The sequence below is a fragment of the Ambystoma mexicanum genome, chromosome 2q (genome assembly GCF_040938575.1).
Source record: "Ambystoma mexicanum isolate Mex_15411 chromosome 2q, UKY_AmexF1_1, whole genome shotgun sequence".
Lineage (NCBI taxonomy): Eukaryota > Metazoa > Chordata > Amphibia > Caudata > Ambystomatidae > Ambystoma > Ambystoma mexicanum.
Window position 1 is genome coordinate 1,424,935,768 of NC_090924.1, and position 14,042 is coordinate 1,424,949,809.

Consider the following 14,042-nt stretch of genomic DNA (forward strand, 5'->3'; position numbering starts at 1 on the left):
ACACATTAATTTCTTGTCAAGAGCATTTACCAAATGGCCACTCTCAGGGTGCAACATTTGCACTCACCTCTAGCTATTGCCGTGTGATAGTTCACTCTTGGCGATTAAGATATGTTGTGCTGTGTTATGCATAGAATAGAGCTGACGAGTAACAGGAGGGCACTATGGAATTAAGTTATTCGCTTCCGGGGGGAAGGTCAATTGTGTGTCATTTTTCCTCTTGCTGCTTCCTGTCTTCTATAGTTAACCATGTAAACGGGATTGGCATAACTCCACCCACCCCACTGATTCCTATCCTACCTCCAGCGGAGGATCACTTTTTGCTTTCCCCCCCGCAAGCTGACCATCCACGTTTGGCTTTGTGCTGGCGTACATCTTGAATGCCTTTGATGGGATGTGGTCGCTCTCTGAACTTGCTTTGCAATATGTGCTGGCAGAGACTTAGGGCCTCATACACGGACGGCGGTAAGGGTTAACGGTCACCGGTAATGGTGACCGTTAACCCTTACCGCCTGGTTACGAGGTCCCTTTGCGGGTTGGTACTTTAACGCCTGCTTTTTAGCAGGCGTTAAAAACCAACCCGCAAAGGGACCAGGGTGCTAATTACGGTACCGCAATTTGCGGTACCGTAATTAGCACCTTCCCCATTCCCATTATGCCCTATGGGGCAAAAATGGGAATGGGGAAGGGCAATGGGGGAAGGGGGAATTACCGCCCCGCCAACCTTGGAATAGGGCGGTAATTCCCCTTTCCTCCAAGGCGGTGCCGGTATTTTACCGGCATGGACCAAGGTGCTAATAGCACCTTGGTCCACTGCCTACCGTGTAATGAGGCCCTAAGTATTGGAATAAAAAAGGAGTTGCAGAACCAACTATGTGGTCTTTGGAAAGAGGTTTCATGACGTCCACATAATGTAATAGCTTTCACAGCAATGTTTATGTTCTCGCACCTTCCACAGTGTCTGCATACCGGCCCCTTAATCTGACACTGGTCAAGCTTAAGAAAGTGGATCGAGACCAATACAAGCGCAATGAGACCTGGTTTCTGTACGACCTGAGACTTGTAGATGGCAAGGATGCCATTCAGGTAAGAAGCCTTCCTGTAGCTGTGTACATAAACATGCAATTATTATTATCCAGTCAAAAATGTATCTGGCTTGGAATTATGATGGCTGCTAAATGTTTTCATTAGATGATTGTGAACATATCCCATGAATATGTGCGAGAGGCCCCCAACTAACCGTCTGCGATTCAGGCGAGTTCTCCCTAGTGACGTTTTTTAAAACAATTAGCTAAAATTATGCATTTTACTGAACTCCTGTGAAAAAATGGTGTAAAAACAACACAGTTTACGATCCGTTTTTTTGAACACACGAAAAAACCCAACAGATGCCAGGTCATCAATAGGGCACAGGAGCATTTTCCTAAGGAAAGGAATTTTCATGATGCCTTTCCCCACATTCATATACCAGTATTCTGCCAGAGTAAAAACATAATTTCATGCAGGATGTGCCAATAAATGCCAGTATCCCCAGGTAAGAATGACATCATTTCTGTTTTGCCCATAGTGGAATTGTGATACCATAAGAAAGCATGTCCTTGCTGGCAGTTCCAATATAGTCCAAAATCACCATTTAAGAATATGCTCATGTTGGCTTTGCCCACAGTGCCAGTAAAAATGCAATGCCACTATAAGAAAACATGTCTATACTGATTGCAACAATGTAGGCCAGTTTCCACACAAAAGAATACTCATTGTGTTGCTTTGCCCGTAATGCCAGTAAAATGGTATGTCCACCACTGTAATAAAATATGCTCATATTGGCAGTACTAATGTAGGCCAGTATCCCCACTGAAGAATACTCAACAAATTGGCTACAATACAGCACAAATTGTATGTCCATTACTGTAAGAAAACATGTTCAGACTGGCAGCACTAGTTTAGTTCAGAATGCCCACATCGGTACACTCAACATGTTAGCTTTGCTGATATTCCCTGTAAAAATGCTATGCTACCATAGGAAAACATGACCATTGTGACTGAACCAATCTAGGCCAGTGCCACATTCAAGAACACTTATCCCATCATGTTGGCTTTACCCATAATGCTGATAAAATACTATGCCACTGTAAGAAAACCTGCTCTTACATTTGTGGGACCTACTGATTCTCCCACAACCCAACCTACAATGGTTCTCCTCCCTCGCTCCTGCACATCCATAAACATTTACACAGCACTCTTACACTCTCTTTCTCACACAAACCCATAAACTACAACAATCCCGCTGCAATCTAATTCCTTCATTCACATGTGCATCCATACGCAGCAAACATATTCTCACTGCACTCTCGTTCTCTGATTCATATGAGGACCCACACTTTACAGCCCACATTGCACATGGGCCCAGACACTTCAAACAACCTACAAACTGCTCTCTCATTCACCCTCACATCGATACACTACAACGTACACACCACACTTTCATTGACGTGCACTTACACAGACATAATCCTTGCATGCATGCATGCACACATACGTGCTTGTACATGCACAAAGGTTTGTTTATTTACCTTTATGACACATCAGGACTTGCACCAGAGCCGCAGGTCCACAGCTCTCGCACACCCAGCACAAAGGAAACATGAAGCAAGCAGAGGTGCCAGTCAAGTACCTCTCCCTTGCTTGTTCGTGACATATTCAGTTGACGTACGCAGTGGAGCCATGGCGCGTCCAACTTGTACCCCAGACCCTTGCAATGCTCGGGGAGACACAGGAGTGCCCTTATACACTATTGGGCCTGCAGTTCCAAAGTCTGCAAGCCCCATGGGTCATGAATGGCTGGGGATACAAAATGCCCCATACCTTAAAAAACCCATCGGGCATGTGCGGCTGAGGCACTGTATCGACAAAGCAATCCCAGGGGCACATACTCAAGTGCTTGCTGCAGCTGATGGAGTGCTCACTGTTTTCACTGGGCAGGCAATTGAAATAATAATGATAATAATAATTGTTTGGATTGTTACTGTAGATCCAGTGTTGAGTGAGGTGGGCACAGCCAATTTGAAAATGTATTCTACATAGTTTTCAAAATTCAATTCATTATATGGAGCTACTCAGCAGAGAGAATCCTATGATACAAGGATCAGCAACTATAGAAAGAAAAAGTGAGCGCTACAGTCAATTGGCCGGGTGCTCTCGTAATGCTCTATATACATAAGCTGCAACTTTGATCTGCTAATGTTGTAGATTAATAATGGTCTGAAGAAATTCATGGATTAACATTTTGTAAAATGGCCAAATGCCCTTTTAATTCTCATTTCGTGAGAGGCAATGACAATCTTCTCAGTGTTCAATGGTGTGCCAATGCATTTCGGAATATCATTCCATCGTCGGGGGCTGAACACTGTTATTAGAAAGAATGAAAAATAGAGATATTTAGTCTCCTTGCAAACTATGCACATCATTTAAACAGTCAGATATAACTTCATCGATATATCGAATAACCTGTTGTGCGATGCCTATCAATGCACCTGTAAAGAACATAAAATAAGAAGATTGCTAATCCATAATTTAGATGGATTGGAATGCAAATGGTGGCTCACTGCCCCTACCTGGGCTGTTGTTGTATAATCTCGCTATGGTACCATGAGAGTCCCTGATCTATGAAAAATAGTGTATTCAATGTCGAATTCAACTGGGGGTTTAGTACATATAATGTGTGCAAATATTGATAGAGAATTTACCACAGTGTACTGCTCAGAAGCTCAAGTAAATGGTGCTGTCTCGCGTGAGAGTGCTGATCCGTGTTTGTTAGGTATCCCTTGGTTACCGAGTGACATCACGCCATCACACGTGGGAAGACGCAATGACATTGCGGACGTCTTGCGCCCGCACTTCCTGTCATAATAGAGAATACGGGAGGGGATTAATGAATGTCATATGGCATTGCTATCGCTTTTGTGGAAGCTCTTTGATGGATGCAGTCACCCAGAACAGAGATTAACATGGCTTACTTATTTCTGTTGCCTATTCCTGGTGCACAAAGCATCTCATGATGTGAATAAATAATTACAGTGGTGAACAGTGTCAAGACACTGTAACAGGGGCTGATACATTATAATACGCCTCTTCCTGGGTACAGTCATACTGAGCAGGAAAACAGTACTCACATTTACGAGTTGCCATAGCTTACAAGTTTTTGAATGCTCGTACATAAAATGTCTCATGGAATTAAATAACAGTGGTGAACAGTATCAAGACGTTGTGATTCAAGCTATAAAGTAAGAGATTTTAGAAAATGTGTAGTCATTCATATGAAGCACGTGTAATTGATCCCCTCATTCATGCCTCGTGGCACCATAGCATCCAGATGCTCCATCCAGAAGGATTCCCTTTTGTCCATTCTTCTCACCATGTCCTCACATTTGCTACGCTTCACCATTGTTTCCACAATCTGAAAACTTCACGGACCAATGTCTTGCAAGGGCTGAGTTAAGGTTTTTGTTCCTGATGCATGACCGGTGCTCGTTCCAGCTCAGTTTAGCTGCTCTTCTGGATTGTCCAACGTAATATAGGCCACAGGGGCATTTAATCGGGTAAATGATGTTTATGATGTTGCACGTGGTAAAGCTATGTTACTTGATCTTCTCTCCAGATTGGGGGTAGTTAATTACATTGCCCTTCATCACAAACCCACAATTGCTACAGTGTAAGTACGAGTAAGTGTCTTTGCGTGTCGTGATCAATTTCTGTGCTTCTGGTTTTGTTCCGACTAAACGGTCCCTAAAATTGGTGCTTCCCTGATACGCAAATGTGGGTAATTCATTAAATAAATGTTCCATCCATGAATCAAAAGTGAGTGTTCTCCAGTTTGTCTTAATCACAGATTTTATCTGATTACTCTGGATAGAATATTTTGATACATATAGTAACGGAGGGGAGCTAGTCCTTTTTACTTTTTCACCCAGTAGGTATTTGCACTGTATTTTGTCTACTTTATAACAGTTGCAGGATTCATTTCATTTTGTGTGTACCCACAGGCCACGCATTTCCCACCCATTTGAGCTAACTCTCTGGTGTATTCCTCTTGGTCGGTTACACTATGTCTGACCCACAGCTTTTTACTAAACGGAAGATTCTTAATAAGACTCGGTCTTTGGAGCAGGTTTATTACAATCTGTATTTTTCTGAAAGATGTTCGTTGTGAAGGCATTTTCTTGCGTTTTAATTTCTACATCTATAAAATGTATCATCTCCTGGGATGATTCATGCGTGATTTGTATTCGTGGATCAATGGCGTTAATTGAGGTAAAAAAATCTTCAAGGCTCTCTCATGTCCCTATCCAAATTCTAAATATATCATTGATATATCTTACCCAAAGCCTGATGTAATTGCTCCATACTGCGTGGTACAATATGTGATCGTTCTCATATTTAAACATAAAACTATTGGCGTATGTGGGGGCCATGGTTGCTCCCATGGAGGTTCCAGATACTTGTACTTGAACATTGTATTGAAAGTATGAATTCTCATCAATGAACTGTAATAATATGAGAATTAATTCCTTATGAGCCATAATGTCTTCTTCATTCAGTAGTAACCATTCGTTGGCTTCCATGCCCAGGTCATGGGGATGGATGTGTACTGGATCTTAACATCAATGGTAAACACGATGGATTCCAAATCAGTTACTGTTGCTCACCCATAATTGGTGGCGTGTCTGACCCCATCACCGATTATGGATGAGCTGCCAGTGCTTGGAATGATAAAAGGCAGAGTCAACGCTGTAGGAATTTTAACTGTGACCTGGCGGGGGTACACAAATATCAGCATTGAGTGCTCAGATTAGTGAATCTTATTAGCTACACTTGCACCCCTCATGCTCTATTATTTGACCCTACTATATATGCCTAGCCCCTTTATGCCCAATCTGGACACAAGACAGCAAAGAAGGGAAAGCTCATTACACCTGGAAACCTATTGCACTGCATTATGGAATTCACTGCCTCATGATCTATGTATGCATCCAGCCTTTCTTCCTCGCCTGTCTAAAGAGCCTGAAGATCTTTCTTTTATACAGTTTCCTTGGAGGATGAGCACTGTCTCCTGATATGATATGATATGATATTTTATTTATTTAACGCCTATACACAAATGTTTCAAGGCGCGACAAGGCTAGGTAGGGGAACAAGAGGGAATAAGACAACGATCTTACTGGGCCCAGTGAAATTGCGATTACGCAAGTGCAGGAGAGAGGGAAGGGGAGAAGTGCCAGGGGAGGGGAAGGAGGAGCAAGTGCAAGACATAGGATCAAACGTAAAAATAGGAAGTGCGGCCAACAGGTGGCAGTGCAAGGGTTAAGTGCACAACAAATAGGTGATAGATAAGTACAAGTATAGGGGGCTGTAGGGTTGCAGATACAGCCCCAAGTGCAGGTGTGCAACTTGGAGGGCAGGAAACTGAGCCCATGGTTCAGAGGGTAGCCAGGTAACCAGTGCAGTATCAGACAGGAGATCAGCAAGGTAGCGGAAGAGAGTAGGCAGAAGCAAAGAGGAAAGTCTTGAGCTGCTTCTGGAACCGGAGATGGTTTTGCTCAAGTTTCAGAGCGGCAGGGAGGCTGTTCCAGAGGGAGGCGCCAGCCGAGGAGAGAGATCTGCCCCCAACTCGTTGCTTGGAAAAGCATCTGACCCTCAAGGAGTTGCAGGTGGAGGAGCGAAGTGCTTGAGAAGAAAGGTACTTCAGAAGAGAAAGCTGGAGATATTTTGGTCCCAGGCCCCAGTAGGCCTTGTAGTCAATGCAAAGGGTCTTGAATTTGATCCTTGCAGCCACTGGGAGTCAATGGAGAGATTCCAGTGCTGGAGAGATACGATCCCTGGGCTTGAAACCAAGGACAAGTGTTGCAGTACTGTTCTGGATGAGTTGCAGAGGACGGAGAGTAAAGGCAGGCAGATTTAAAAGGAGGCTGTTACAGTAGTCAAGCCTAGAGAGAACCAGAGCTCTAGATACAGTGAGCTTCTGGGGGAAGTTAGTAGTTCGACTTCTTAGCGACGTCGGAAATATGAGTAGAGAAGACGAGAGAGGAGTCGATGATAACCCTGAGGTTCTTAGCCTCGGAGGTGGGAGCAGGAGGAGGGCCAATGGAGGCTGGCCAGAGAGTGGCGGGAAAGAGGGGTGCGGGTGTGCCCATGAGTAGGATCTCCGTCTTGCATAGATTCAGGCAGAGATCATTGGTGGCGCACCACTCCTGGATTGCAGACAGACAATCTGGGATGAGAGAGGAACATGAAATCTCCATGCTCAGCTCTTCATACCTATTTGCACCACTATTCCTTTCCCTCACCTCCACTTATGAAAGTGTATGGATGGGCCCCTAATCACATTATCCCAAGCAGGCCAATAATGTAAACATGTGTACGTAAACCAGGTTTATTGTACAATCATCCGGGGAGGAGTTAGATGACACTCTAGAATCAAACTAACCTAAGTCTCAGTGAACCATATGAGTTGACACATTATATACATTTCTGCAACAGTTACAACACTCACATGTTTTATTACAATCTACCGCCACATGTGATTGGACAAAACCTATATAAAGAAATACCATCTATATCCATTTCTTCCATTCTCAATGGTGGTCGTTATCTTAACTACCATCTTCAGCTCATGTGTAGAACACACCTCTTTTTATGATGTCTCCATGGTAGGTCAGGACATCATCACACAATTAAACATTCACCTATAAACATATTTGACTAAAAGTCCCAGCTGGTCTGAGATTGCTTAATCTTAAATGTAATTTGCACATAGTTTGTACGGATACTGCAACTTACATGAGAGAGAGCAAAATAAACAGGTTCCCTTTGAACTGTTGATCGCCTTTTCCTCCACCCCAGCTTTGGCTTCATTTGAAAATTCAAATGGAATGACTACCATTTCATCATGCACGGCACAATTCAAACACAGGGAGTTTTTTTTTCCAACTTCTTTTTATTAGTTTTCAAACAAAGAGAGTAACTGAAACCATTCCCCAAAACTCCCCCCCTTCCCTCCCAAGGCAGCTACAGTTTGTCGCTGTCAAAGAAAGACACAGTTCAAATTGTCCACGCCTCGAGCTGGCAGCCTCCATATTCCACACCCCCCTCCCAACCCTTCCTCTACCTTCCTCCCTCCTCCCCTTCAATTTGCCCCACTTCCATGACCCTCTACAAGCACCTTCCCTCCACCAGTGCTCACCCCAGGACCAATAATCACAAGCGTTGAGGCCGCCAACCAATTCAAAAGTCATCTTGCAAAAAACACAGGGTTTCCTCCCAGTCTCCTGCGAAGGACTGCAGTTTATTATCTTTTGCGTATGTGGCCCATTTAAGAGACACAATGTCCCAGAGTTTCCGTAGCCAATCCTGAAGAAGAGGGACCTCTCCACTCCTCCATCTCTGAGCTATCACTGTCATAGCGGCCAGGACAAGGATCACTCTCGCTTTCTCCCATGATTTGGGCTCCCCCAAGCCCTTGCTCCTCCCCACACCCAGGATAATCTCCTCTGGGGGCCTATTACTTCCTGGCCCACATCTCTGCTCCTGAGCCCTCTGTACCTCTACCCAGAAGGGTTTAATACGTGGGCACTCCCACCAGATATGCTGTGCCGTACCCTCCATCCCACACCCCCTCCAACACTTCCCCGATGACGTAGGAAATATCTCTTTAAGCCTGGCTGGGGTGTGGTGCCGAATAAGATGTTGTACCACATTTCCTGGATCTGGGAGGCTCTCGCTAACCTGGGGATTACCCGCCACAGACGTTTTCATTCCTCCCGTGCAATTATTCTACCCAACCTCTGGTCCCATCTCCGCATCTACTGCCATGGGGCCCTATCCGGAGTTTCGTCTAGTATTTTATACAGATTGGAAATAAGGCCCCTAGATCCATCATTCGAGTGCAAGAACGTCTCGAACCTCGTCCTCCCCCTGGAGGACGAGGTTCGAGACGAGCCAGCTTATTTACAGGGTGCATAACCCAGTTGCGCTGCTTCGCGTATCGGAGCCTCTCTCCCTCCCCCACCCATACTCCTTTTTACAATCTTCAAACGATAGTATCTTCCCCCCTCGGAACATGTCTCCCAACCATCTACAGCTTCCGTCCTCCCATTGTCGGAAAGCCCATTCTTCGATTCCCGGGGTAAACTCTCTATTACGAAACAGGGGCGTGTAGGGAGTAGGAAACGTCGTAATCCCGTTGCATTTGACTTGTTTGTCCCAGTTCCGAACCATCAGACCAGTAATGGTGCTCTCATATATGTGACCAGGGCGGAGCCGCTTCGGGAGCCATAGAACCTCTGCAAGACTGCGGTGCGCAACAGCCCTATCCATCATCACCCATTGCTTGTTTTGTGAGGGCTCCCCCTCATTTAGCCATTCCCTAACCACCCTTAATTGGTCCGCCTCATAGTACCATTGAAAATTCAGAAGCGCTAGACCTTCCCGCCTAGGGGCCTGCAATATTTGCCTGCTAATCTGCAGCTTTTTCCCAGCCCACAGGAGATTTCTGGTGAGCAAGTCCAACTTCTTAAAGAAATCCCGGGGAACCCCCTGAGGAATTGCTTGGAACAGGTACAGCAGACGTTACCATTTTGACCGTTGCCAGCCTACCCAGCCACATTATCGGGAGAGTTCTCCACCTGCGAAAGTCCCATTCGATGCTTTTTCGTAGTGGAGGATAGTTCGCCCTGTACCAGCCCGCCAGCCTCGGCGTAATTTTCAACCCAAGATACCTAATGCCATTTGGACTCCAGATAAACGGGGTAGACTCCCTCAGGGCAGTCTGCTCGTCGCCCTTTAACGTCAGGGACAATAGCTCAGATTTAGCATAATTGATCCGAAGACCCAAAGCCTACCCAAAGGATTTTAATAGGCTTCTACTTAGTTGGATAGATTTAGATGGGGCCGTGAGAGCTAGTAGAAGGTCATCCGCGAATCCCGCCACCTTCTGTTCAGTCCCCCCAAAAGGAATACCCCTTATCCCCCGAGCCTCTCTAATCGCCTGCAAGAGAGGCTCTAGGTAAATCGCATAAAGCATGGGGGATAAAGGACAGCCTTGCTTGGTCTCCCTGGTCACCCCAACAAGCCTAGACATTGTTCTTTTCACGGCTATTCTCAGCTTAGGTGTCTGATAATTGGCCTGTACCATGCGCAAGAAACTCCCCTCGATGCCCATCCTCTGCATTACCTTAAATAGAAAGGACCACTCCACACGGTCAAAAGCTTTTCCCGCATCTAGCGCAAGGAGGACCGCGGGAGTGTCCGTTCTATGAGACTTTCCACCAGATGCTCAATCCTTCGGATATTGTCCGCAGTCTGCCGACCCATAACAAACCCCGCTTGGTCCGGGTGAACCAAGCCAGGGAGGAAACCCTCCAGCCTGCTCGCCAAAATCTTCGTGAAGATTTAGCGTCGATATTAATCAGCGCAATAGGCCTGTAAGATGTTCGTTCCTCCGGGTTCTTACGCGCCTTCAGAACAAGGGTTAGCCGAGCCTCCTCCATGGAAGGGGTTATTCTCCCCATCTCCCGAAAGATGTTAAAAAGATGAGTCAGCTGAGGGGCCAAGATGTTCACAAAGGTTTTATAAAAGATTGCGCTTTATTCGTCTGGGCCCGGTGCCTCCTTCTGGGCAGCGGTAACCCCCCAATCACCCTCCTCACCTCCTCCTCTGTAATTTCACCGTTCAGCTTCTCCCGTGCTTCACTCCCTATCCGCTCCAGCACGATCTTATCCAGTAAACCATCCTGTAAACTTTCCCGGGGGTTCTGCGATGTATAAAGAGCCTCATAGAAAGAAGCCAGCGCTTCCCTTATCTCCTCTGCCTCCACGACCCTTTCCTCCCTTTCGGTCCTCAGGGCCGTAATCGCATTTTTGGCCTTAGCCCCTCGCAGCAGTCGGGCGAGGAGGGCAGCTGCTTTATTGGCTTTTGCGTAGTATTGTTGGCATACTCTCAGAAGAGCCCCCTCCGCCCTTTTAGTCCGAAGAATCTCCAACTGCCCCAATGCCCTGCGGTATTCCCTCATAGAAGACCTGGACGGCGTCGCCCACGCCCTCTGTCGCGCTTTCCACTTCCCCCTCCAGTTGCATTTCCAGCGCTCTCAATTACCTTTCTCTATGCACCGCCAGGGCTATGAGCTCCCCCCGTAAAGCAGCTTTGAAAGCATCCCACCTCATCTCCTCCCCCGTATCTCCCCTGCGATTGTTGTTAAAGAAGTTCTTAATCTTCCCCTCTATGTCCTGTCTAAGAATCGGGTCTCTGAGGAGATGTCCCGGGAATCTCCAGGTCCAGACCCCTCTTTCCCTCAGGCCCGGGTCCAAAACTATTGAAACTACTTTATGATCTGCTGTGCCAATAGGACCTGTCGCAACCTCCCGCACCCTGCCAACCAGACATGAGAACACCCAGATATAGTCGATCCTTGACTGCGATCCATGAACTCCTGACAAGAAAGTGTATCCCTCCTCCTCTCCCTTTATCTCCCGCCAGACATCCCTCAATCCAGCTTCCCGTATCCTATTCCGGAGATCCACCGACATCACCACCCCCCTCCTCCGCTCGGGTGACCCAAGCGGTCCCTGTCCCCCTCCTACGCTATGTTGAGGTCCCCCATTAAGATGATGTGGACCCGTGCTTTCTCCTCTATCAGACCCAGGAGTCTCCTCAAAAAATACTCTTGCCCTACGTTCGGACCGTACACTACCACTAACGTATACAGCCTCCCCTGATATGATCCTATCGCCAATATGTATCTGCCCCCCTTGTCTCGTACACTCTCTGATATCCTGAGGCCCACTGATGCTTTAATCGCTAGGGCAACTCCCCCGGACCTGGTCCCCCCCGATGCGTGCAAGATCTGATCATAGCCCCAAAGTTTATGCGTTAGGCACTTGAAATTCTGTTAGTACCGGGCAGACAAAGCCCTGAGTCCCTGGAATTCCCCCCACAGGTGAGCGCCCCATTGCGGGCTGTCCACCCATCTACCCCCGCCTTCCAATCGACCATCCAACCCGTAAGAGCATTGACTAACCAACGTCTTTTGAACTCTGCCCACTTCAACTGCTGCCCAACTACCCCTACCCCGCCCTAAACCCCCCACTTCCCTCCCCCCTCCTGAAGAGCCTGCCTTTCCCGCCTCCCCCCTCCTCTCTCCTCGGGTAAACTCACCCTTTCCGATTCACAGATGGGTTCTACCTCCTTTTGATGGCCCACCTCCTTTAATTCAAATCTATATTTGAGACCCTCCCTGTGCTGCTTGGCTCCCCTCGCTGGGGTCACCCGGATTTTTCACAGCCGGCAATTTGCCACCTTGCCTTACCCTCCTTCTCTTCTCACCCACCGTAGACCACACCCATGGCCTTGCTTCTGGGGTAATTGCTACAGCTGGCCTCCCCGAACTCACGGGGGTCTCAACAACATTGAAACCCAGCAAGCCTGCGCCTTCCTGGACGGTGGTGATTCGCTTCTGAGTCCCTTCCCACTCGAACAGCAGGCCAAAGGGAAATGTCCATCTGTATTTGATCCCTTTCTCATTCAACGCCTTGATTGCCGGGGCCATCAGCTTCCTTTTCACCAGAGTACTTGCCGCCAGGTCCTGAAATAGAGCTATGCGATGCTCCTGATACTTTATAGGTTCTTGCTTCCTCGCCTCTTGAAGAATTTCTTCCTTTTGGGCGTACCTGGCGAACGCCGCAAGGACATCCCGTGGTCTAGCCTGGGGCCCCGGCCCCCCTCTGCCCACTCTGTGTATGCGATCTAGCTCAATCTCCTCCGGGGCCGAGGACCCCAGGATTTCCGCAAAAATTGATTAGGCTAATCTCTTGAGGTCCTTGTCCTGGACTGTCTCAGGAAACATTTTAATTCGAATGTTCACTCCCCGGGATCTATTTTCCATGTTTTCAACCTGGGTTTCCAGGTTGCATGTGGCTACATCCAAACGCTCTATTGCCTCACTACTCGCGGATACCTCCTTGTCCAGCTCTTGTAGCCCTCTCTCCAGCAGATCCGTTCTCTCACCCTGCTGCCGCAGCTCCTGTTTGATTTCTCCCATCGGCGCATTAAGATCCGCCCGAAGAAGCTGAAACTGGTCCTGGAACGTTTTAGACATGCTAGAGTGCAGGGCCTGCATTTCTCCCTTCAGTTCATCCCGCGACATCCCGGCCGTGCCCCCTTCCGTCAGCGATGATAGATTCCCTGTCTCATTTGCCCCTGCCGACTTAGCCAGCTCTCTTGTATCTTGTCCTGGCCACAGGGAGGGAAGAGTCCCCCTGTGTCGCCTGTCCCTTCCCACTTTTCAACTTTGGCTTCGTGGCCATCTCCGAGTGGGAGGCCGGCCCCTTCTACCGCGCCTTTACCTGGCCACTCTGCGCGCTTCTCCACCAGATGCCGGGGCCAGTCCTTTCCGAGGCCCTCTTCACTCTCCTGTCCCTCTAGACAATCAACTTGCCACTTTGCTCTGCCTCCTTCCGGCGGCAAATTGCTCAAGTTCGCCACTATACATCTGCAGCCCTCTCCCGATCAGTGCCAGCCTCCCTTAACCAACAGCATTCCAGTGATGGAAAGGCCAACGGTATCCGGGGCCGGAGCACACTCCCTGGGGCTCACCTATTCATAGCATCCACCCAGAGCCTCTCAGGGAGCTGCCCTCCACCGGCAAAGCCTCCTGTCTCTGTTCCTCGCCGCCTCTTACCTCTGCCCGAAGGCGGGTCCGATGTTGTAGCCGGGCACGGGGCCAGACACTATCCACAGCCTCCTCCTCCATCCCAGCCCGTGGTCAGGCCTCACCCGGACCAGCACTCCACTCCAGCTCCGTGCTTCGCCCCTCCGGGCTGCTGCCACGCTTTGCAGTGCCCCGCCGCGCTCTCTGCCTCCCTTAGTGCCGGCGGGGGGGCGGCCGACTCTCTCCCCTAGAGGATCCCGGGTACCGGAGGACTCCTCATGGCCCCTCCCCCTGGGCCGCAGAATTCCTCGCTCCAACTGCGGGTCGAGCCTGAGCACCCCCGTCC

The 14,042-nt window shown here is 48.2% G+C and overlaps 1 protein-coding gene across 1 annotated transcript in view; it reads left to right on the top strand.

Moving 5' to 3' along the window:
* LOC138568862 (exocyst complex component 1-like) overlaps window positions 1-14,042 on the top strand; it is a 1,144,699-nt gene that overhangs the window by 201,464 nt on the left and 929,193 nt on the right. The window contains exon 3 of the mRNA XM_069646643.1: window positions 959-1,086. Coding sequence (XP_069502744.1) covers window positions 959-1,086 — 128 coding nt within the window. The remainder of the gene's footprint in view (window positions 1-958; window positions 1,087-14,042) is intronic.